The following is a 21,941-nucleotide window of genomic DNA, read 5'->3' as shown; positions in this document are numbered from 1 at the left end:
TCCTGCAGCATGATAGACCACAGTGCTACAGAAATACGCCACAACGCTGCACAAGACCAAGAGTACACCACCAGCAGAGGGAGGAGACAGAGGGAGGGTAGTTCCACGGAGCTGAGTCACAGTGTTGCCCAGACAAGGTCTGGGAGCAGAGTAGGCAGGATTATAGGAGGCAAGAGAGTGCGTGGGGACAAATCTCACTGCTGCGGGTGTCACTGGCTAGCAGAGTATCAGGTCACTGACTACAAGCTCTGGGAGCTGAGCTGGCAAAATTTAAAGCAGAGATGGTGTGGGGGTTGGAGAGAAGAAGGGGAATCTTGGTGTTGACTCTCCAGTGAGGCCATAAAATGCAAGTTATGAAAACAGTGAAGCGTGGCAGAGGGCCACTGGGTTATGTCAATTCTCCACAACTGGAATTTGGATTGTGAGCAAAATGTGCTGGGCGTGTCTTATCAATTGCATAAAATCAGTATGTATTCATGGATCAGGCATGTGAGATAAGGCAGACACATAACTTTCACTTCAGCTGCTACAGTACAAGCTTGTTGGTGGCTTGCTATGCCTCCCTCATTTTGCTGTGAGTGAATGAAAAATGCCAGAGGAGCAATGCAAGTATTTGAAATGTGTTTTTACAGATGTGGTTCCATCTGTTGGATTGAATGTTTGTAGTTGCACTGTAGCTAATGCGGGCTCTCTCAGCAGCTCTCCCAAGGCTGAGAGCTGTTGCTGGACAAGCACTGTGCATGATGAAATGCGTTTTGTATTTTATCCTATTTTAGCCAGGTCCCGTAGCAAGCACCGTTTCTACAAACATCCCTTTTCTATGCTCGCTAACTAAACTCCGTGCCCTGTGCTGCATTTGAATCAGCGTGGTGCGGTGCTGCTGCGTGTTGTCTCAGCACCAGTGGGTGCTATAGTTACGGGTATATCCCGGTGTCTGTTTCCCCTAATAAGTGAACTGTTTAAAGAGGTAAAGGATGAAGGGCTGGAGCTGAACAACTCAAGCAGAGTGCTGCATGGAGCAGCACCCCATCACTCAGTCCAGTGAGTAGCTGTGGAACAGTTTGTATTGAGTACTAACGTGAGCAAACACCAATTTCTTGTAGTCAGGAGTCCATTCTTGTAATTGGCGCTTTTTCACATTTTTTTTTTAACAAATTTGTGTGGTCTTTATAACTGAAAGCCAGGTTTTGGTGCAGCTTGCCATAGCTGGGACAAATGATGCTAAGAGAAGTGAGTCCACAGCTGGGTCTGAGAACTCCGGTAAGCTTGTTCAGTGGCATTATTTGTCAGTACATTTACAGTCCCGGCATCGTCAGTGGTCCTCGAGGGAAATTTCTGAAATTCAGGTGAGCCTGTGCAGCCTAGAAGGATCCCAGAGCTCCTCCTAGTGAGTTTATGCACTGTGAGATGCACTCAGTTCGGGGCAGGCTGGTGAGCAGGCAGCACACGGCAGTCCCAGGCAAGGAAACTTCTGGCTCAAGGTGTGGGTTAAACCCAGGTCATAATATGTATTCAGCTAATTTGCTTGTAATTTCTTTGGCAAGGACTTGGGGATGTGCACACGTGCGTAGATACACATATGCTTTCCATCTCCTCCTGTGTGGAAGCAGGCACAGCTCCTGTTTTTCCTGTGTAGGATCTGTGATCTATTCTGGTAGCTGCATAGTGCAGTGCTGCCTCCAGTAAATATTCACAGATTTCCTTGTAAGCTGATGCATTATTTTTTTTCCTCTCTCCTGTGTGGATACACAAAGGCATGTGTTGTACCTGCTTTACCCTGTGGGATATACATAATCAGGTCCACGGTTTTTAATGGATTTCAACTCCCTTCAGTCTATAGATGCGGTTTCCTGTCTTGTTTTGAGCAGGAAGAGCTGAGTCTTTTTTGGTCTTAGCATTCCTGCTTGCCTGGGCTTTGGGAAGAGTTCTCTGGCTATTTTCCTGTTTGATTTTTGTGTGTGTTTTGTTTTAAGCAGGACAGAGTGCATGTGTGTATGTAATCCATGTGCTCAATTAAGAGAGGCATCTGTTGGGTTTATTTCACATTGCCGAGGAAGGACTGCAAGCAGGGAGCATCTGCTCGGCTTTTTGTCAATGGCTTGTTTTTCATAATTTGCTCTACAGGGTGAATGTTTGGGGAGGGGGAGGTGGTGCTTTATTTCTGAGTTTCATCTGAAGTTTATTTTTATGGTAGCCAAGGAAATTGATTGGCATTTGAAAGTTAATTTCGCTAAGAAAAGAACTGAAGAGGGAGAAACAAAACCATCCAAAGTAAATAGCATTTATGTAACCTTAGCAATACACTCAGAAGGACTCTTATGAACCATTATTTGTTGTATTTTAATGAAAAAAATTAATTTATTATGGTTCTTCTGTTTGTGTTTTTGTTTCATTTTTATTTATTTATATATATATTTAAACTAGCAAGTTTTGGTTATATTTTGTTTTGGGAAAGATATGAAAGGCATCCAACACTAAGATGCTTTTTTGGCATTTTGTCAACACCAGAAAGAAAAAAAAAAAAGTGCCTGGTTTTAAAATAGAGCAGCAGTGGTTTCCTGTTCTTATAGTTCTTGCTTTTGTGCATTCAGATGTTGGCTGTATTGCACCTAGCTGATCTAGTGGGAGATCTAATTGTCTGTAAATGTGTGCATTTCAAAGGCTACTAAACCTGCAGGGAGTGTTTTATACAAGCATGTTTATTACACTTTTTCCGTGGAAACATCCTCCTAAAGGGCTGGGGAGGATAATGACTCTGGGATGCCCTGGGAGGACACTGCTCTTGGTGTAGCTTGGGGAAGGGAGAAGGCCTGAAACTCCTTCTAGTCCTCTGAGCAGAAGACAAATCCCACCCATCCCACTCAAACAGAGATACAGCTTTGCAAGTGTAGAAGTAGGGCTAGATTTGTGTCTTGCTGAAACACTTAAAGACATGGGATTAAAACCAACTAGAAATCGTATCTTGTTCTGTAAGTGAACCCCAGGTCTGTACAGCCACCTCAAAATGGTGTGAAATCTGAATCTTCCATGCCACAAGTTGCCACAGAAGAGAAAGAGGGAAGCATTCATAAAAATACATTTCTTGATGGTTCAATCCCATTCCATAGCAAGAGAATATATATATAATCTAAATATTATGTGTCACAACATAAATAAAATTTCTGTCAGATGAATGCTCTTCAGTTGAACAACTTTGTTGACATCAGGTAATAGTTATAGAAGCAGCCTACAGCAGTTAGTGTGCAAAATGAAATGTGGGGCTGACTGCAGGGAACAGGCAGACAAGCTTACTTCTGGGGCTTCAAGTAACCTTGGCTGACATGAAATCATGGAACCTGAAGTGTAAAAGGACAAACCACAATAAACTTCATAGTAGCAGGAAAGTATTTTCATTGCTTGAAAAAAAAAATAAAATTCAAACTTTGTCATCACATTAAAAACATTACATGAGAAGTAATAAACATATTTACACTTCTGTTTTGATTATAAATATACATTATATACAAAATAATGTTATAAAACGTAGAAAGTTCAGTGCTTCTGATTTTTTTAAATTACTGAAATACTAGTCTTCAAAATAAACTACAAACAGACAAACTAAAACCCATATTATTGATTTCTGAAGGTCATCTTCAAAATGGTCCTACACAGTCAGAGCAGAAGGTCAGTAGTGGACATTATGAAGAGTCTTGTCTGCACAGGTCAAGGCATTAGATGGGCTAGTCCAACAACAGGCTTTACAAGGGCAGGAACATTGCTGTCCGAGAGATAGCACAGTCCAGGTTTCTTTGAAGAGATTTTGTTTCCTCCCTCCTCATTCCGCCCCACTTCTTCAGGCCTCTGTTTTCCAGGGGCTGGCTTCCTCTTTTCCCTGTAGAAGTGGGGGGTAAGAAAGGAACAGGACTAGCCTAGGACCTTCTAACTCTAATCTCCACCCGTCTTGGCAGAGGGCCTCTCAGTGGGTGCTTTGCTATTGGGCATTTGGAACCAGGGTGAGGGACAGAAGCAGAGATCTGCAACCAGACAGAGAAATACAGGGATGACACTGCTGCTTCTCCTTCAGAAAGTAACAGCTGCAACTTTGAGACTATTTGCAGTAGGTGGCAGCTAATTCAGAAACACGCTATAAACCCCCAAATTTGTGTCAGAATAAGGGGGTGGGGGAGAGAATGAGGAAGGAGAAGAAAAAAAATAATGTCTATTCACAATCACTGGTAGTGCAAAGGGCATGAAAACAGCTGAGACAGCTCAGCATGTTTAGGTTCTAGGAGCTGATTGATTTAAAACGCATTTGTAAGGCTTTAAATAGAACTGGGATCATGTCTCTCCTCATTATCAATAGGGAACAGGCAGTAGACATTCCTTATCGCAACTTTCCCTTCTTGGATGCTTAAATCCATGAAAATCCCGTCCCATATTGTGGCTTGGGTCAATCAGTTCTCCAAAGCATCACCAAATGAGATGACGTAAATTCAGTATCCCTCTTTCCTTCCTCCTCTTGCCCCTTAAACTGTCTCCAGTACATGCAGCAGGAGAGAGGAGACGCAAACTGATGTGTAGCAAGAAGTGTCAATCACCCCTGCCCAATACTGTTCAGGTAACTGCAGAAGGAGCAGTCAAGTCTCTGTTTGGGCTTGTTAGATTCTCTTGACACATTTTAGGCACTTTTAAACCCGGAAAAAAAATGGAGACCTCATTTATACTGTATCCATTATCTGCATAGCAATGTGTCTTTCTTCACACCTTCCGTGGCAACGTCTGTGATAGTTAAGTGCCTCCTCCTCTACCAGCACCTCCCATAACCAGAGTTCTGGAAAGCCACAGGTCTGTCCGTGAGGAACTGGCCTCAATATCTTTTAAAAGCAAGTCAAAACATAAGCATTTTAACCCCTCTCTCTTCCCTCTGCCTCCCTTCTTCTATAGCCAGTGAGATTTCTGGTATCAAACTTCAAACAAGGGCAGTAAGAACAAAAAGGTGTATTGCATCTTTCAGTAAATTCACAGTCTGTCCAGTTCACCCAGTTCCATCCTCCGCCTGAGAGCAGCAAGTTGCATGTAATTAAAAACAGTCCAATCCAGTTCTGAATTGTAAACAATGCAGCAGGAACGTCCATCTACTGGCATTACCAAATCTGAGGTGCAAATGGGCTGATCTTCAGTCTTATACCTGTCAGGGCATAAACGTAACACAACAAATGAGAAGGAAGCACAGAGTACAGCAGAACTAACAAATTGTAATTCAAGCCAAAGTAATTTAAGCAAGATATTACTACAGCTTAACTACCAGCATTCAATGTTTTTGGCTGGATCCAGAGAGAGAATATTCAGCAAACAACTCATCTATATGAGGAGTAGCCTCCCTACCTGGAGTGAGGGAGAAAATGCCTAGGATAAACCTTACAAATCTGGGTGCTTAACATTAAGTCTCTGTGAAAGGCATCTGGTATAATGCAATAGCTTGTGTGCCAGGGAGAGAAGTTTTGGGGGCCTGTCGTTCTGAACATACAAGTACTTTGGGGCTTGCCTTATGCAAATCCAGCTTTGGTCAGCAAGATCTTCCAAGGAAGATATGATACTTAGGTCTGTTAGTGGCAATGAAGTGTCTAATTGACATTTGTATCTTTGAAAATCCTTTCAGCTGAACTTTTAATATTACTGGTTGACTTGTATTCAGGCTTGCCTTTGAGCCGAAATCTGATATCCACCCTGGCAAGGGAGACAGAAAACTGCAGGTCTGACTTCACAGATCGCTGCTGTATGGCGCAGCAAGCTCTCTTTCTTGGAGTCTGGAACTACCTGAAACTAGTCCTAAAAGTGACTGACTTCACTGAGAAAGACAGGTATTGATTGTTGATAATTCTTTGGGAACTGTTTGGATCTTCGGTAGATGCTTTTTTGGAGTCTTTAGATTATTCAGTGCTAGGCACCTCTTTTTTGTGTACTGTTCTCGAGCTTTTCAAAATAATGTCAAAATTTAGATATGTTTATCAGTAACTTAAGAAACATCATTAAATTGCTGCAGCCATGAACACATAATACAGCTTAAATGCCAAGAAGTTGAAATTTCCATCCATGTCTTACTACAGACTTTTTAAATGTCTTTTATGCCTATCCACTTAGCACATTCAGTTGCCTCCCATCTTCTGTTGGAAATCTATAGCTTTGCCTGTTTCCACAGAACATGGATTACCCATAGTAGTGATGGGAAGAAAAACATGGTTTTACATCAGTGGATTTATGAACTATTATTATTACTTTTTTTTTGCTGACTACTTATTTAAGAGGAAATAATCCTATGATGTACTGAATTTTGATGGGTTGATGTTTGGTGCTTTCATCTCCTTATCTAAACCCAGAATCTCTGGTTTTAGAGCTGCTAATTTCTGTGTTATATATAATTTTTTTTTTCCCCGTTGTATGTTCAGTTTGCTTGGGCACTCCTGTCAGCCACAGAACAGAAGGGGTGTATGCGGGGATCCCTGGAAATTGAGTAACCTTCTCAGATCCAATTCTAAAGGATAATTTGCCTGTTTTACTTTGTGAATTTATGCTTGTTCACCCGTGTACTTACTTACCTCTGTGGCTATGATGCACTCATTCCTTTCTTCTGTTATCACAAAGACGGACTGGTACATTGAATCCCTTGGAGAGCATATCGCTGATATTCTACATTCCGGCTTTTCACTAAGGCAGGGCAGAGAGAAAAGGGCGTTAGTTGACTACTAACACTCCTATCTCTAAAAATTCAATGAATATGGAGGGTTGGAATGAGATAGCCAAGGAGGTGTGGGAGGGAAGGGCAGAGGATGAAGTTTCATGTGTTCTATATGATGGCAGGACAGTAAGCGAGGGAGGTGGAAGTCAGGAATAGCTACTGTCTTGCTAGATTTCTGCCATGTCCAATTTAGCTACGTACTCCTCAGATCCTTCAGTGCACCTGTCACAAGCAGGACCCAGGCAAGGCTTTCAGTATGTGTACAAGAATACTGATGATCTAGTGAATAATTGCTATTTTCTTTTTTTTGAAAAGAGTAATTATTACTACTCCAACTTTCTTTTCAGTAAGCAGATCATTTTACCTTCTTAATAACCAATATCCTTATTTTAATCATTATATGCTGTACTGTTCTTTCTCCGAGATCTATTGAGGAAGAACAGATACTTCTTACTTTCATCAGTAGACTAGTCACTCCCATTCCCCTTCACAGCACCCATACTACCAGCACCCTGCACAAGCTCTCAATTTAATTCATTTAGCTATGGATACCACTTGGCCACTACACACATACATTACTTCAAGATTCATGGCTTTGCCATGAATCATTTTGTATGCTATCTCCCCAAGTTATTATTATTTTTTTTTCATGTTTTCTCATCTGCTTCTACATGGGTATGAAGGTGAGGGGGGACTGAAGAAACACTATAAGGAAGACTGCATTCTCACCTATGTAGTCGAAGTGGAGACTTGTCTCCTAAACACTTTTCACTTTTGTAATATTTATCTTCCTGTGTCCCTCTACTTGTTAGGTCTTTTACCAGATTGTAGTCCAATTTATGATTCTTGGGTTTGTAGTTTGACTTCTCCAGCCCACAGTCCACTTCGAGGTCTTTATTTTTGTTGGTGTTTTTGAGCTGGGAAGCTGGAATGAGATTGTCCTTCTGGAAGTCAGACAGGTTGTTCATCGTCTCCAAGTCCTGCTCTGGGTGCATCCTCATCTGCCTGATGACCATTGCTATCATGCAGAACAGTATGAGCAAAGCCACCAGCCCCACTCCCATGGATATGGCAATCCAGGGGACTGGTTTAGGAGGAAGTGTAATGGGCACTGAATAAACTGGTAATTCACAGCGGCTGCCCATGAAGCCAGAAGGACAGTAGCAGACAAAGTTGGCACTATAAAGTCCACTGTAGCAAGTGCCTCCATTCTCACATGGCCCAGAAGCACATTCATCTCTGGTTTTGATGTCACAGTTCCTGCCACTATAGCCTGGCAAACATGTGCAGGTGTAATCGTTGATCAGGTCGTGACAAGTTCCCCCATTGGAACATGGGTTCCTGGCACAGTCATTGATGTTTATCTCACATTTCTTACCAGAGAAACCAGGCCGACAACGACACACGTGAATCTGACCAAGGTAAAAGCAATTACCATCTGAGGAAAAAAAGTAAAATAAAAGAAAAAAAAAATCAGTCTCCAATGTACTTCACTTGGAAATACAAAGCTCTGTCCGTAAGCATTTTATACTACCTCAAGAAGATGGAGGTTATTTTATAAAACAACCACACATGAAAAGTTCCTTCTAGCTTACCCATCTCCCTTTAAAAATATGCCCCTTCTAAATAGGTAATAAAGTTAATTTAATGTGTATAGTTCTGCCATCTATCTCATCCCATGGTAAAACTTGTGCATTTTTTTCCTGCATAGAAAATGCCAGTGAAAGTCCTCCCCCCAAGAGGCCAAAATTAGGGTAGATGTGGAATACAGTGAGGGAGAGACTAATATATTAGGGGAAGAGTAGAGGTCAGATTGGATTTCTATCACTTCTGCACTGAAAAGCACAAACAAATCAAGGGGACGTGAGAGTTTTTGATAAAAAGACTCACCATTTGCACATGGGTTGCTTGTGCACCTGTCTACTTTTTTTTCGCAGTTCGACCCCGTGAAGCCGAAAGGGCAAATGCAAGTGTAGCTGGCCCCTTGTTCTTTTTCCAAGCATGTGCCACCATTAAAGCATGGAGAATCGATACACGTCAAAGCGCTGTGCTCACAGTGAGTTCCGTAGTAGCCAGGGGGGCAGAGGCAGTGATAACCATTCTCCAGATCCTGCAAAACACAACATTGGCCATTGTAATTTGATGCCACCAAAGGATAGCTGCTTGTGCATTTCTTTTTGGTCAGCGTGTGCTGTTCTGTCCCAAAAGACAGAACTGAACTTTTGACTGTGGCAAAAGTGACATTTGCAGAGTAAATAACTGCAGGCTGGTCTGATAGAGCTGAGAACTGGCTGTATTCGTCGTGCAGGAGTAATCGTGCAACTACACAAGCTGAGCAGACGCAATTGTAGGGAGCCTAAAGGCAATGAGGCAAAAACATGACTAACACCACTACACAGCTGTGATAAGGACATTTATCCTCTGCATGAGAGCCTTTTTTTTTTTTTTAAATAAAAAAGGGGGTTATTTTGCTTTGCTATTGAGAAGTCCCACCACTTAGATAACAAAAAAACTCATCTCTTTTTTGAAAGTAATGTATGTCCAAGGTCTTGGAAGAAGGGAGTCGGGTCTTGCAGCATTAGCTTTAATCAAAACATGCATTGGATTACATCTGATATTTGTAAGCCATCAGTCGTTATCAACAGGTAGGATCAATCATTGACTGGCTCTGAAAATACATTGAAACACGAGACTGCAGAAAACTAAAAGTGAAGAACTCTGTTTTGCAGAAAGTGTTTCATCTGTTTTTCCTTGTACCAACTGGCACTACACTCCGTAACAGAAAGCAGACATTTTATTAATTATTAAAATACAGACTTGGCACATTTTTGTATGAACCTTCATTTGGGAGCTTATTTTTTTAAAGATCTGCTCCCTCACAAACCTTGAATCTTGCCAAGATCTCGTAATGGCTGCCACAGAAACCTAAGGATCAGTTGACTAGTTCTAATCTAGATGATACATCTCCTCCTGTAACAGACTTCCTCCCCTGACACGTCCAGGGAAGGGTTCAGTACGATAGTTGTGAGCGTCAGTAATGAACCTGTGTACTATCGAATTCCCATTATGTTGTTACAAAACCATTTCTGAAAAAGTATACTGGGGCTTGCTTCACACAAAGACTTTACATTTAAAATGCCCTTACCGTGCAACTACCGCCGTTCCTACAGGGATTGCTGTCACACTCGCTGATCTCATGTTCGCAGTCAACGCCGGTAAAGCCAGGTTTGCACGAACACGTATAGCTGCCCTGGCCGGTGTTCATGCAAGTTGCTCCATTTTTGCACGGTTTGTGGTGAGTACAGTAGTTCAGATCTGCAAAGATACCAGGTGTTAGAGAAAAGAGTCTCTGACTGCTGGAAAAAGACATTCATACAAAAACACCGTAGTCAACAGTAAAGAATTTTCAATTTTAAAAAGTCTTCCATTTTGCTATTAATAGGAATATTGGAGGTTATTATTCAGATTATTATCAGTAATAGATGTTTCAGATTGTTACGAATTTTACATATTGCTCTCTGTCTATCACCTGAGCTCTGAATTTTGGGAATCTTGTCTTTCTTAATGCTTTGGTATACTCTCCCTTTTTTTTGTGTGTAAACCTGTTAGCTGTAATGGGATGTGAATGCCAAAATGTACTTTGTGTGTATTCTCAGAAAGACGCTTCAAGGCATAATGGACAGATAGTCTGTGCACAACATGTCACATACTAAAAGAATTAGCCCCATCTTTAAAAGGTGTGCTCCAAGGCACGTTCTGGGAAGGCAGGAAGGAAATAAAAATATTTAGGCTTGGAGATTTAAACAAACATTAGAAATCTTTTATTGTTTATTTACCGTGCTCTCTTGTTATGAATGTTAGTAGTTTAAACTGTCTAAATGCTCTGCCAGCCTTGATGGCCCTTTTTATTTTCACTTAGATCTGAGACAGAGGTTAAGCACACAAGTTCATAGGACGCAAGTAGAAAATCTTTATAAGCACTATAAATACCATAGGCTAATTGGAATACAACTGGTTAATAGGTAACTACAAACAGAAAAGAAAAAAAAATCTGCAACTTTACTTTTCCTGCTTAATTCAGACTTCCCCATCTTAATCCTATAAATGTCTTGAAAACACTTAACTTGCTGTGAGTACTTAATGATCTCAGTGCCAGCAGTGCATATATGGCCTTGAGGACATGACTGCTCAGCTGGCTACAGTTCAGTGATTCAATGGGTTGAATAGGTGGAAGTGGTCTGGTGTACCTTAAAATGGAACCTGTACTTTTCATTCTTGCTTACATGATTTTTCTCTCATGCTCCAGACTTATCACATGAGTTAACTTCCTTGTATGCAAAATAAGGAAGGCCCAAATTATGGTGTTTACTGCTGCTGGAAACTGTTTAGTAAATTGTTGTACAGGGAATACATTAAACTTAGCTTGAGAAGACAGAAAACTTGCCTGGTCAAAACTCATCCAGGTGGTGTTGTTTTTCAACACCTACCAAGAAGGCTTGCTTGTTTTCAGCCCAGACTACTACAAGTTAAGTATTAGTGTCTGAGACAGCCTTGGTACAAATCGATGCCTCTCAACGTGTACCTTACTGAAGTTTAATTCTAGATCTGATGGGTCAGATTCCCTAGTCCCGTACTGAGGAATACCCAATCTAGACCCAGAAGCACAACATTCGGAACTAACCTTGATCACAGAAGAGGCCACCCCATCCTTCGTCACAAATGCACTGCCACTGTGTTTTACAGGTCCCGTGGCGGCAGCCTATGTGGGGAATGCATTCATCGCAGTAGCGGCCTTGCCAGCCAGGACGACAGCTAAAAGAAAAGTCAAATTAAAACATTAATGACATGGAAAAGAGTTTAAGTTTCTGTTACAAGTTTCTATTACTATTCTGTTTTAACTGAAGTTCGGATTGCAATTGCCATCTACTCACATGCACTCTCCTGGCTTGTTGCAATATCCATTCTGTTCAGTACATCCAGACAGACAGATGGCTGTAAAGAGAACATAAAAAAAGCAGAAATGTTTAGGTAAATACATATGCCACTACAGAATACACTTTTAAAAGGGGGAAATGTCTGCTTTTAAAAATATGCTTCGAAAACTGGTTTTGCACTTTCAAAGCTTTGTTTTAAAAATTCTTAGTACGAGGAGTTCTGGAGCAGGAGGAAGTGAACAAGGAGAGCCGACATCTGACAAGTTGTCCTTTATTTTTTCTGCTTACACAACAAACATGAACTCTTGCAGCTCTCATAGGAAAGGAGCAAGTGGTGACTCTGCCTGTGCTAACAGGAGACTGCAAAAATCCAGCGGGACCCTGAGCCCACAGTAAAGATTCCTGCTACGACAGCACAACACCTGCCCCATCTCCTCTGGCAGCAGAAATGGTGTAAGCCTCTGTGGGCAAGCTGTGAGCCTGTTAACTCAGAATAGGTACGACTGACTCAATGATAACAGCCAAGATCCCTTCTCTGCTTTCTTCACTGCTCGCAGAGGTGCAGCGCAGCATTAGCAGCTGCAGCAGCGGGGGGAGCAAAGTCCTCAGCGTGCCGCTCTCCACAGAGGGGAAAGGTCAGCAGGAAAACACAGCCCCGAGCTCTGCCAGGTGCACGATGTTTTGCAGCAGCGCCGTTGCAGCCACAAGCAAACACCACTGCCGCATTTCAAGTTTTGGGATTGGGGTGCCTTCACCGAACAGTTCCCTGGTGCTTTAGGGGGTTGCCTTTCCTTCAAGGCCTCTTCAACTACATTCCTGTCCCAGTGTAACTCTTGGTTTAGCACAGAGCCTAAGAAAGCTGGCACAGGTGATATGTTTTAATACTCCAAGCCACCTGCTAGCTTTAGAGGCCTTCCCAGTGCACAGGCTGGGAGGTGCCACGGCCTTTCACTGGGAGTCCCTCACCCCAACCTAGGCGAGGAGGCTGCAGCTGGCTGCCAGCACCCTGTGGAGAGGGGCGATGCCACACGGCCGGCTGTGAGGCCTGGGCAGCTCACGGGGCTCGCGCAGCAGCCCTTGTGCCCGGCCCCTCACACACCCGATGTCTGTCACAGCCTGGCACTTACGCTCGGTGCAGTACTCTCCGGTCCAGCCGGGCAGGCAGGCCAGGCTGCCATCAGCCTCGCAGACGTAGTGGCCGAAGCGGTCATCACGGCGCTTGCAGAGGCGCGAGCAGCTGTCCCCGTAGTAGTTCTCGCTGCAGACCACCCGGTAGGAGTAGCGCAGCTGGGTCAGCGGGCCCTTCTGCACGTCCTGCGACCAGTCCTCGCCCACCGCCAGCGACCGCTGGATCGCCATCTGGCTGATGAGCCAGTCCTCGGATGGCAGCTGGGAGCCTGGGGGACAAGGGACGGTGTCAGCAGCCTGCTACCACCACCACCATCAAAACCATCACCACCACCACCATCAAAGCCATCACCACCATCATCACTACCTCCATCACCACCACCACCGCTGTCTGCCCCAGGAACCCCTGTCCCAAATATGTGTGTGCAGTGGCCCCACTGAGGAGGGTTGGAGCGTTAATTTGGTGCCCCCGGTTTCGGTGAGCGTTAACCCAGGCTGCAGAGGCTCTGCGGAGAGAGGCCTTTCAAAGCGAGGGCTGCTGTGCTGCTGGAATATCCTTTTTCCTCTCTTGTCAGAAAAACATCCCAAAGCCATTATTCCTTTCCAAAGGGCGGAATTCGAGAAAGGTGTAAAATACAGGAAAAGGCGGCCGGGGCTCTTTGGCAGCCTCGCAGCTTTCTCACCGCAGAGCTCCTTTCTTTCCCACGCCAAAAATAAACCGGAGGAAACGCAATTGTGTTGGAGATTGGGTCGGGACAGAATCAAAGCGGCCCCTGATGGATATCGTTGGGGGACCGGGCTGCTGATGGTCGGATAAAGCCGGCCGTGAAATTATCGGATAAACAGCTGAGCCGGGGGGGTCGGGGGAGCGGGGGGGGGGGGGCTGGGACCGGGACCGGGGCTGGGACCGCGACCGGGGTTGGAGGTGGGGTGTGGGGGGGGGGGGTGTCGGGAGCGCGCAGCGGGTGCGGCGCGCCCCCTGCCGGCGGCGCGCGGCGCGCTCACCTTGCGGCAGGTAGTTGGCGGGAGCGTGCCAGGCCTGGATGATGAGCGAGAAGGTTCCCTGCGGGCGGAGAGAGCAGCGTCAGCACGGCCCCGCGCCCCGTGCGGGTCGTGTTATCCCTCACCCCCCACCCCTCTTTTTTTTTTTTTCTTTTTTTCTCTTTTTTTTTTCTTTTTTTTTTTCTTTTTTTTTTTTTTCTTTTTTTTTTTTCCTCTCCTTTTTTTTTTCTTTTTTTTTTTTTTTTCTCTCTCTTTTTTTTTTTTTTCCCTTAAAGGAAGCTCTGGCAAGAAGTCTACCGGCGAGAGCGGTTCGCTCCGCGCCAGCTCAGCCTTTCCCTGCCGCCCTCCTTGCCCCGCGGCCGCGCTCGGCGCTCCGAGCGGAGTCTCACCGGCCACGTGAAGTTAAAGGGCAGCTTGATGGGGCTGTCAAATTTCTCCGTGTCCTTGACGCTGAAGGAGTTCGTCCCCAGAACCGGGGTGATGATGCTGCCGAAAGTGCAGGGCCCCGGGGAGACCACCGCCTGGAAGTGCTTGAGGCACACGCGAAAGAAGGTCCTGCAGTGCGGGGCGCAGGGCTTGCCGCTGGCCAGCGACCCGTGGCTGTTGACGAACTCGTGCAGCTCCAGCTGGAAGACGCCGGAGCCGGCCACCCCCTGCACAAAGGGGAGACACACACAAAAAACCCAAATCACACCTTACCCGGGCTCCGCCACGCGAGCTGGCGTCCGGCACCCGCTCTGCGCTCCGCGAACCCCTTCCACGTATTCGCTTAGTTAGCTCGCTGCGTGATTACCTGCTGCAAAACCATTAACAGAAACGTCAAGCCAAAGCTGCGCAAGGCTGTCATCCTCGTGGAAGCGGCGCTTCCAGCTCTCCCAGGGTTTAGCTTTCCTCCTGTATTCCTCAAAGGGTCCGGGTGGGCGCCCCTCGCAGCGCGACCCGCCCTCGCCAGTATTCCCCGAGCAGCGGCAGAAAGCGGGAGGTAAAAATCCAGGTGTGGGGTGAGACCGTCCCCTGCTGGGAATGAAATCCTGCAGCCAACCCCCGAGCTCCGACCGCTCCTGGCGCCTTTGTAAACTCCAAAGCCGGGTGGGTTTGGGGAGAGACGCGAAGGGGAGTGCTTAGTGTTGGACCGCTCCTCCTTGGACTGGTGCGAACAGCGCTCGGTAAATGGAAAACTCGCTTCCCTCCGAGCTGTTTATATAGTTGCCTCGCATCCTCGCAAGCTCATTATGTAAACCGTCAGTCAGCCTCACGGGCGATCCCTCCCCTTTTCCATCTTTCCTTTCTGGAAAAAGGAGCCAAATGTTGCGGGGAGCCCGCAGAACCGGCGCTAATTCCCTGCTGCCGCTCCGCTGCCGCTGCCGCCGCGCTGGCCGCCGAGGAGCCGAGCTGATTAGGAGCGAGCCGAGCATCTGTTGAGATATTTACAGCGCGGGGAGGGAGAGCTCCCTGCAAAAGCGGACGCCTCTCCGAGGAGCAGCCTCCCGGGGCGGCCGAACAATAGGGGCCGAAGCGTTGCAAAGCACCCGTCCTGCCCGCCTCGCCGCCCCGCTCGGCCCCCGACGGCCGCCGCTCCCGTCCCGTCCCGGCCCGTCCCGTCCCGTCCCCGCCGCTCCCCGCTCTCGCCCCGCTGGACCCAGAAAGCAAAAGCAAAAGGGGCGCTCGCACGGCACCGACCGGCTCGGCACGGCACGGCACGGCACGGGACGGCCCCGCCACCGCCTCCGGGACGCGCCGGGGCACCGCAGCCCGGCCGGGGCGGGGGGCGAGGAGCGGTGGGGACCCCCCCGGGGAGCCGGGCTTGGGGCTGGGGGGGGCGATGGGGGCTGCGGGGCGGCGTGTGCCAGCCGAGCGTCGGCCTGATTGCAGCGGGCGCTTATTGTCGGGTCGCGTGTCCCTCATTAAAGCCAAGCACAGAGAAGGCCTTTCATGTGGCTGTTTAGTTCAGCTTGTTAAATGGATGGGAGGCCGGAGGGAGGCGGGGGGGGGGAGGGGGGGGTTGGGGAGGGAGAGATAAACCTTCAGCTGTATGGTAATGAGGTCTTGCCACCTTTATGCCAGCGCCGCGCTCGCAAGGCTGCGAACCTTGGCGGCGTGGGGCACCTGGGAAGCCGCCCTGGGGCCTCGGGGCTGCCGCTGCCGTTCCCCAGCCCGGGCTCTTTTGGGACCGGGGGGGAGAAAAAGGGGGGGAGAAGCCGGGTCCCGGCCGCGGCAGCACGAAGCGGCGCCCCCCGGCCGCGCCTCCCCGCGGAGCCGGTCCCGGGGTGGGGAAGGGGATGGGGAAGGGGATGGGGATGGGGATGGGGATGGGGATGGGGATGGGGATGGGGATGGGGGGGCACCGCGGGCACGGTGCGGGGGCTGCGGGGGAGCCGAGGCGCGGGCAGAGGCACCCGAGGGGAGCTCTTTTGTCTCGGCCTCGTAAACAAGGCGGGAGGAGGAATGTGTCGCCGCTGATGGACTCGGAATTTTGCGGCGATCCGCCCGGCCAGATCCCGGCTTTACCAGCAGCAGCGTCAACTGTCAAAATCAAATCTGATGCTAATAGCTTCGGTACTAAATAAAATGAGAGGCCAGATAACATCAGTGCTTGATAAATGGTAATGAGTGTCTAACCTAGGGGAACAGAAGGGCTGTGGGGCTCTTTAATTCAGTATTGAAAGGCTAGCTGGGTACTGCAGGCTCTAGCAGATGTTAGTATGTGTGTGTTTTGATTTTTGACTTGTATTGGACGTTTATTAGGCTAACCAGAGCCACCCCACGCATGGCCACTTGGTCCAGGCACCATCTGGCACAAGCAGGGCGGCGTGCAAGAATAGGCCCCGCTTTGGTGCTGGAGATCCACAGGCAGCATCTACCATATGGACCCGGAGCTAATGTAGGTTAAAGCAAGACAAGCTGATCTCTGCTTTTCACAGCTCCGCCAAACCTCGCTGCGATCCCCTGGCCGCGCACCTAGGCGGGTGCCACCACCACCTTCCCAAGGCCCGGTGGCTGCCGCCCTGAGCTTTGCACCCAGTTTGCATGCTCTGCCCGGGCTCCACAAGTCGCTGCAACTCCCCACGTGTCCCCACAAAACAAATATTTCCAGAAGCCGGAGCGAGTGGTGCGAAAGAGATGTAAAATCCTCCTCGAAACTCCAGGGCATTATTGTGATTGCGGCTATAAAGAGAGCCCTAATAAAATAATAACCGGGGAATATAATAAACCACCTGCTGCATGTTGACACACGCACACAGGCTTCAGATGGAAAAAAAAAAGTTGCGTTAACAGCATCGGACAGCTGAGTCTGAAAGTGCAGCCGTTACTTAGGGGATCCACCGGAGTGTGGCGTGTAGGGCCAGCACCTCGCGTGGGGTGCCAGGCCGGGGGGACACCCCAGAGCCGGAGCTCCGGCCACAAAGTGCAGGCACACGGGTTTTTTTGGAAGGGGACACGCGTGAGCCTTTCCCTGCGTTTATTTTGGGAGCAGCACGCCCGCAGCTCGGTGCCCTGCAGGCGTCTCGGGGGATACCCGCCCCACCTGCGGCCGTGGGGCCGCGGCTCCTATAGGGACAGGAGCAAAAGGCTCGGCTGCAGCCCCCACGCGATTTCGGGGACACTCGGGGGGGTTCCTCATCTGCCCACTGCCGTGCTCGGCAGGGGTCCCGGTCTGCCCCAGCGCCTGCCCGAGAGATGCTCTACCGGGCACCCGAGGGATGCTTTGCCAAGACCTGAGGGGTGCTTTACTGGGATCTAAGGGGTGCTTTACCAGGAACCGAGGGGTGCTTTATCGGGACCTGAGGGGTGCTTTACCGGGCACCCGAGCCCGGAGCTTGCCCGTCTGTTCCCCGCCCGCCGCCCCTGCCCCACTCCGTGAGCCGGATTCCCCGATGGCTTTTAAACCCCTTAGCTAGAAAGTTGCGCATCGATTCAGCGCTGACACACACCCAGAGAGCCTAAGAAAGGGAGAAAAGAAAAGAAAAATCCCCCTTGCTTGTTTTGTTTCTGCCTAAATGTCCATAGCGCGGAGCATCTCTCCAGGGAGAGCCGCTCCGAGGGGTGTTAATGTGGTCGATTTGGGGTACAAATGTTTGGAAATGTTTCCCGATTCGCACAGAAGGAGGGGGGATTTGCAAACTGTTGCTGCCACATGGCTCCTCCAGCCTGCCCATTCTCATTGTAATGAGGCCGGCGCGTGCCTCATCTGCCGCGGGGCGCTGCCACGGGCCGGCCGGGCACGCCGTGTGCCAACTGGGACAGCGCGGCTCGGCTCGGCTCGGCTCGGCTCGGCAAGGCACAGCTCGGCAAGGCACGGCTCGGCACAGCATCCCCCCTCCGCCCCGCACCGCCCGGCCCCGCACCGCCCGGTCCGGCTCGGCTCGGAGCGGCCCCCCCGGCCCTGGCCGGGCGCCGGGGCAGCGCGGCGTTGTGTGTGTGCCCATTGTTGCTCGGAGCCGAGCCCATAAAAATAAGAACATTTCTATTAAAGGGTATAACGATCACTATTGAGCCTCTCAGCTCCAAATCGATGGCTTCTTTTCCATACAAATGCCTGCTTATGCCTTTATGTTCTCCATCTGTTTGTAGCTAACACCTGCCATTCAATAAATCGATTTGGCCATTTAATGTAACAGCTTCCCGGGACATTTTTTCATGCCAGATGCCACAGCAGCTCCCAAGCCCTACCCCAGCCCAGCGCCCCACCGGCACAGCCGCCCAGCCCCGGGCTTCGCCTCGGCTGAAACTCTCTGCCAGGGCACGGACTGGAGCTGGGAAGGACACAAAACATTAAAAAGTGCCTTTTGTTTATTCTTTCCTATTTGTGCCGAGCACTAAAGTCACCGATCCCACCTTCCTTAACCCTGTGTTATCTTCATGCTGGGGTGAGGCTGGCTTGGGACCCCTGCACGGGGACCTTGTGGGACAGGGGACCCCATCCTTGTGTGGGTGTCGGGGCTGAGGTGTGCTGTGCCGAGCTGAGCTGGGGGAGCAGGGTGGAACCTCTCCAGGTGTCTCCCTGCAGGTCTCAGGGGAGAGAAAACAGCGTCACTGGGGAGATGAGAAAGTGGAGTGAGTAATGTGGCGTGGGGAGGTTTCACTGGGCAGTTTCCTCATAGAGGGAGGGAGCAGCGCCAGGCTGACCAATTTCCTCCTCCAGAGGCGATTTTAGTATTCCTGGGATCTTGTGTGACCACGCTTATTGCTTAATTTATTGTGCTATTGTGCCTTTCAAAGGCAGCTGAATCTGAATAAGTAAAAAATTATAGATATGTATGTATTTCAGTTATGTGGGTCTGTTTCTTTCTTAATTAATTCAGTGCAGGCTGTGGGTGCCACTTTCAATGCACCTGGCTGTGGGAGCCCAATTGCCTTTGGAAGCCAGCAAGAAGTCCACGCAGTCATTTGGCACTTTTATCTGAGATGGTTGGACAGAATTGGGATTTCTCATAAAAAGCACCCCTGGAAACTATGACTAGACCTGAGAGGAGGTACCTGGGAGAGGAAGTACTTGGGAGATGCCCAAATCTGGGTCATTTTTTGAACCTTAGAGCCGTGGGTGGGATTGGCAGGGTCGAGCCGAGAGGCTGGATGTGCCTCACTGGGACCAGAGGTTCCCAAGTCTTTGTTCATACAAAAGGCACTGTATGGGTCAACAGTCATGGATGGGACACTGCCTGAAGCAACTTAACAAAGTAAGTGCAGGCTGGCTCTGGTTAAAGGGGCAAATTTCCTCTGCCTGCTCCTTAGTAAATGTCCCATGGGCCAGGCTTTGGGAACTCCTGCATCAGAAGGTCTGTGTCTTCCAACAGATGGTTGGGCTGCCCTTGGCTGCTTAGAATATGTTTGGGGCTACATTATATAGCGCCGAGTGAAGGGATCTGTCACAGAAAGCGGGTAAGAGGCAGTTTTAACCCTTTCCCCATGCAGGCTGTTCCACTGGGGTAGGAGCAAGAACAAGGCATCGGGGCATGGGGGAGCCCTTCTGGGGCAGACAGGGCTCGTGGCCTCTAGTCCTGCACCCAGCAGAGGTCCGTAACACACCGTCACCCTGGTGGCATCCACCTCCTGTGGGCTGGTCCCCTGCAGGGGTTCGTGGTGGCCACACCAGGTTCCTGCTGAGCTCTCCTGCTTTCCTCGCTGCCCTCAGAGCCCAGCATTAGGCAGGGGCTGCTGGATGCCCAGGACTGAATTTTGGGTCAGATTTGGAGGCCAGTGTTCTAATAGCAGGAGGAGGGGTCTACTTGGCACTCAGTGGAGCTGCACCTGTTTGAGCACCAGGATTAGTTGATTCAAGGCAGTTGTATTTTCTCAAAGCTGCAGACTGGTAAAAGCCAAGGGTGTTTGAAACACAGCTGGATACCTAGGTGAGAAAATACCTTTTAAAATCCCTGTGCTAGAGGTAAAACCTGCTAATGACCGAAGAAAGAGAAAGACCATCCTGACATTTTATTCATAGCATTTTTATTTATTTCTAGTAAAAAAGATTTTAACCAGGAGCAGCTGCTCCCACAGCCCATCAAAAGCAATCCTAGATTGTCCAGATGGAGTCACTCAAGACAGAGACATGAACAAGGGCTGCCACCGGCTCCAGGATTTCTGGGTTTGTCCTATTTTAAGAAGATCTCACATCCTGTGAACACTGCTTATGGGAAATGATTGGATGCAGAAATCCTAGTGGGGGCCCATGAGGCAGCCTCATGTGGAGCTGTGGCGATGTGGCATGCTGACATTTTGACATAACGTGGTGATGATTTTATGCTAGCATCAGCCCTCCAAGAGGAAAGTAAATATGTGACATATTGTTCAGGGAAACAAAACAAACCAAACAATGAGGTCCTGTGCCCAGTGACTGATGTAGCCTCTGCAGGCCCATGCAAAACCTCTTTTTCTTTGTGATCTGGGGATGCTGGGAAAATGAGTGCATCGGGGTATCCAACACCCATCCCTGGCCCATCCAGCCCTCCTCGCTTTTTGTCTTTGTGTGCGGCCATGCAGGGAGCAAACACAGAGCACCCGCTGCGTTTCTATTGTTTCTCCTGTCTAATGGCCCTACTTAGCCATGGAGGAGTGGGATGGATTTGCGCCTTGCGCACATTGTTCTTGGGGTTCAAAAGAATACTTAAACTAGAGCAGTAGTTAGTATGACAATGGAATAGAAATGAACATTCACTCCAGTGGCTGCGGATGGCACGGGGGCTTAGATAATGGGACAAGGGAGAAGAAAATTAATGAATCTGTCTGTCTGTCTGTTGACCCATCAGCATAAATATCTTGTCAGTCATATGTGACAGCAGATCTATTTGGATGGCAAAAGCTGTGCTTGCCCAGGCTCCCGGCTGTATTCTCTAAATCAGAAGTTTCATCAGGTAATTTAGCAAACCAGGGAAAGTTGGTGCTTGACCACGTAGCATGACCCGAATGGGTGTGCAATACATGCTTCATCTCCAGTGCTAAATGATGCACAACAATGGGATACTGAGGGCATGGGGCACCCAACTCCTTCCTCCTGCTCTGGTCCCATGGTGGCAGTGTCTCCTGCAGCCCTGGGATGGCATGGAGATGTTCCTCCCTCCACTGGGCCTGTCTTCCCACCTGTGGAAGGGCAGAGAGCAGAGATCCGCCCCACCCTGGAGGGGATGTAGCTGTTGTGATGAAACAGAAGGGTGAGGCTGAGGCACTATCTTGTTTAAAAGTTTAGGGTGAAACATGGGACCTCTGTGTATGGTTCTGTGTACACACACACACAAACCTAGAGTAGGAGACCCAGCTTAGGGTGGGAGTTGTCCCACCTTACTTTAGCTGTGTAACAGATATATGGGCCATGTTAAGCAGCCACATTTCCTCTGGAGACAGCACTGTGAGGTGGGACCATATCACCCACCCTGAGAGGGCAATCTGCATTAGACCAGGTGAACCATCTACAGAAACCCTTCTCTCTCCATTAACTCTAGAAGATCCTGAATGTCTAGATCAGGCCCCTCATTTTAAGGAAGCTAAAGCAAGGTGAGATTAATTCCTTCCTTGGTGTTTGAATGGACAAGTCAGTCAGAAGACAGGAGAGGGGAAAAAGAGCAGGGATGATGTGGTTTTCCAAGATGTGCAGAAGCCTGTGGCAGAGCTGGGAGCAAAGGGTGACCTCTGAGCATCCACTGCTTGGGATATCGAGCTTAGGATGG

The 21,941-nt window shown here is 48.6% G+C and overlaps 1 protein-coding gene across 2 annotated transcripts; it reads right to left on the bottom strand.

The window, feature by feature from the left end:
- Nucleotides 1–3,370: 3,370 nt before the first annotated feature.
- Nucleotides 3,371–15,355, bottom strand: DLL4 (delta like canonical Notch ligand 4). 2 transcript variants are annotated; one of them, XM_027459564.3, is made up of 11 exons: nucleotides 14,573–15,353; nucleotides 14,169–14,432; nucleotides 13,783–13,840; nucleotides 12,777–13,046; nucleotides 11,647–11,707; nucleotides 11,397–11,527; nucleotides 9,861–10,030; nucleotides 8,606–8,825; nucleotides 7,445–8,153; nucleotides 6,576–6,684; nucleotides 3,371–5,167 (listed from the first exon to the last, which is right to left on the bottom strand). In XM_027459564.3, the coding sequence occupies exons 1-11, from the start codon at nucleotides 14,624–14,626 to the stop codon at nucleotides 5,162–5,164; spliced, it is 2,052 nt and encodes a 683-aa protein (XP_027315365.2). In that variant the 5' UTR covers nucleotides 14,627–15,353; the 3' UTR covers nucleotides 3,371–5,161. The 2 variants fall into 2 exon arrangements, with proteins under 2 accessions (XP_027315365.2, XP_071894834.1); XM_072038733.1 differs by lacking the exon at nucleotides 3,371–5,167 and having other exon boundaries at nucleotides 5,218–6,684; nucleotides 14,573–15,355.
- Nucleotides 15,356–21,941: the final 6,586 nt, after the last annotated feature.

The sequence above is a fragment of the Anas platyrhynchos genome, chromosome 5 (assembly GCF_047663525.1).
Source record: "Anas platyrhynchos isolate ZD024472 breed Pekin duck chromosome 5, IASCAAS_PekinDuck_T2T, whole genome shotgun sequence".
Taxonomy (NCBI): domain Eukaryota; kingdom Metazoa; phylum Chordata; class Aves; order Anseriformes; family Anatidae; genus Anas; species Anas platyrhynchos.
This window is presented reverse-complemented; position numbering and strand designations above follow the sequence as displayed.

Bases quoted from the DNA above. Each gene is read 5' to 3' on its own strand.
- DLL4 (XM_072038733.1), bottom strand. From the start codon at position 14,626: ATGACAGCCTTGCGCAGCTTTGGCTTGACGTTTCTGTTAATGGTTTTG. The intron at 13,841-14,168 runs GTGAGACTCCGC...CTCCGCCCGCAG, and splicing joins CCTTTAACTTCACGTGGCCG to GGAACCTTCTCGCTCATCAT. The intron at 11,528-11,646 runs GTGAGTAGATGG...CTTTTCTTTTAG, and splicing joins AACAAGCCAGGAGAGTGCAT to CTGTCGTCCTGGCTGGCAAG.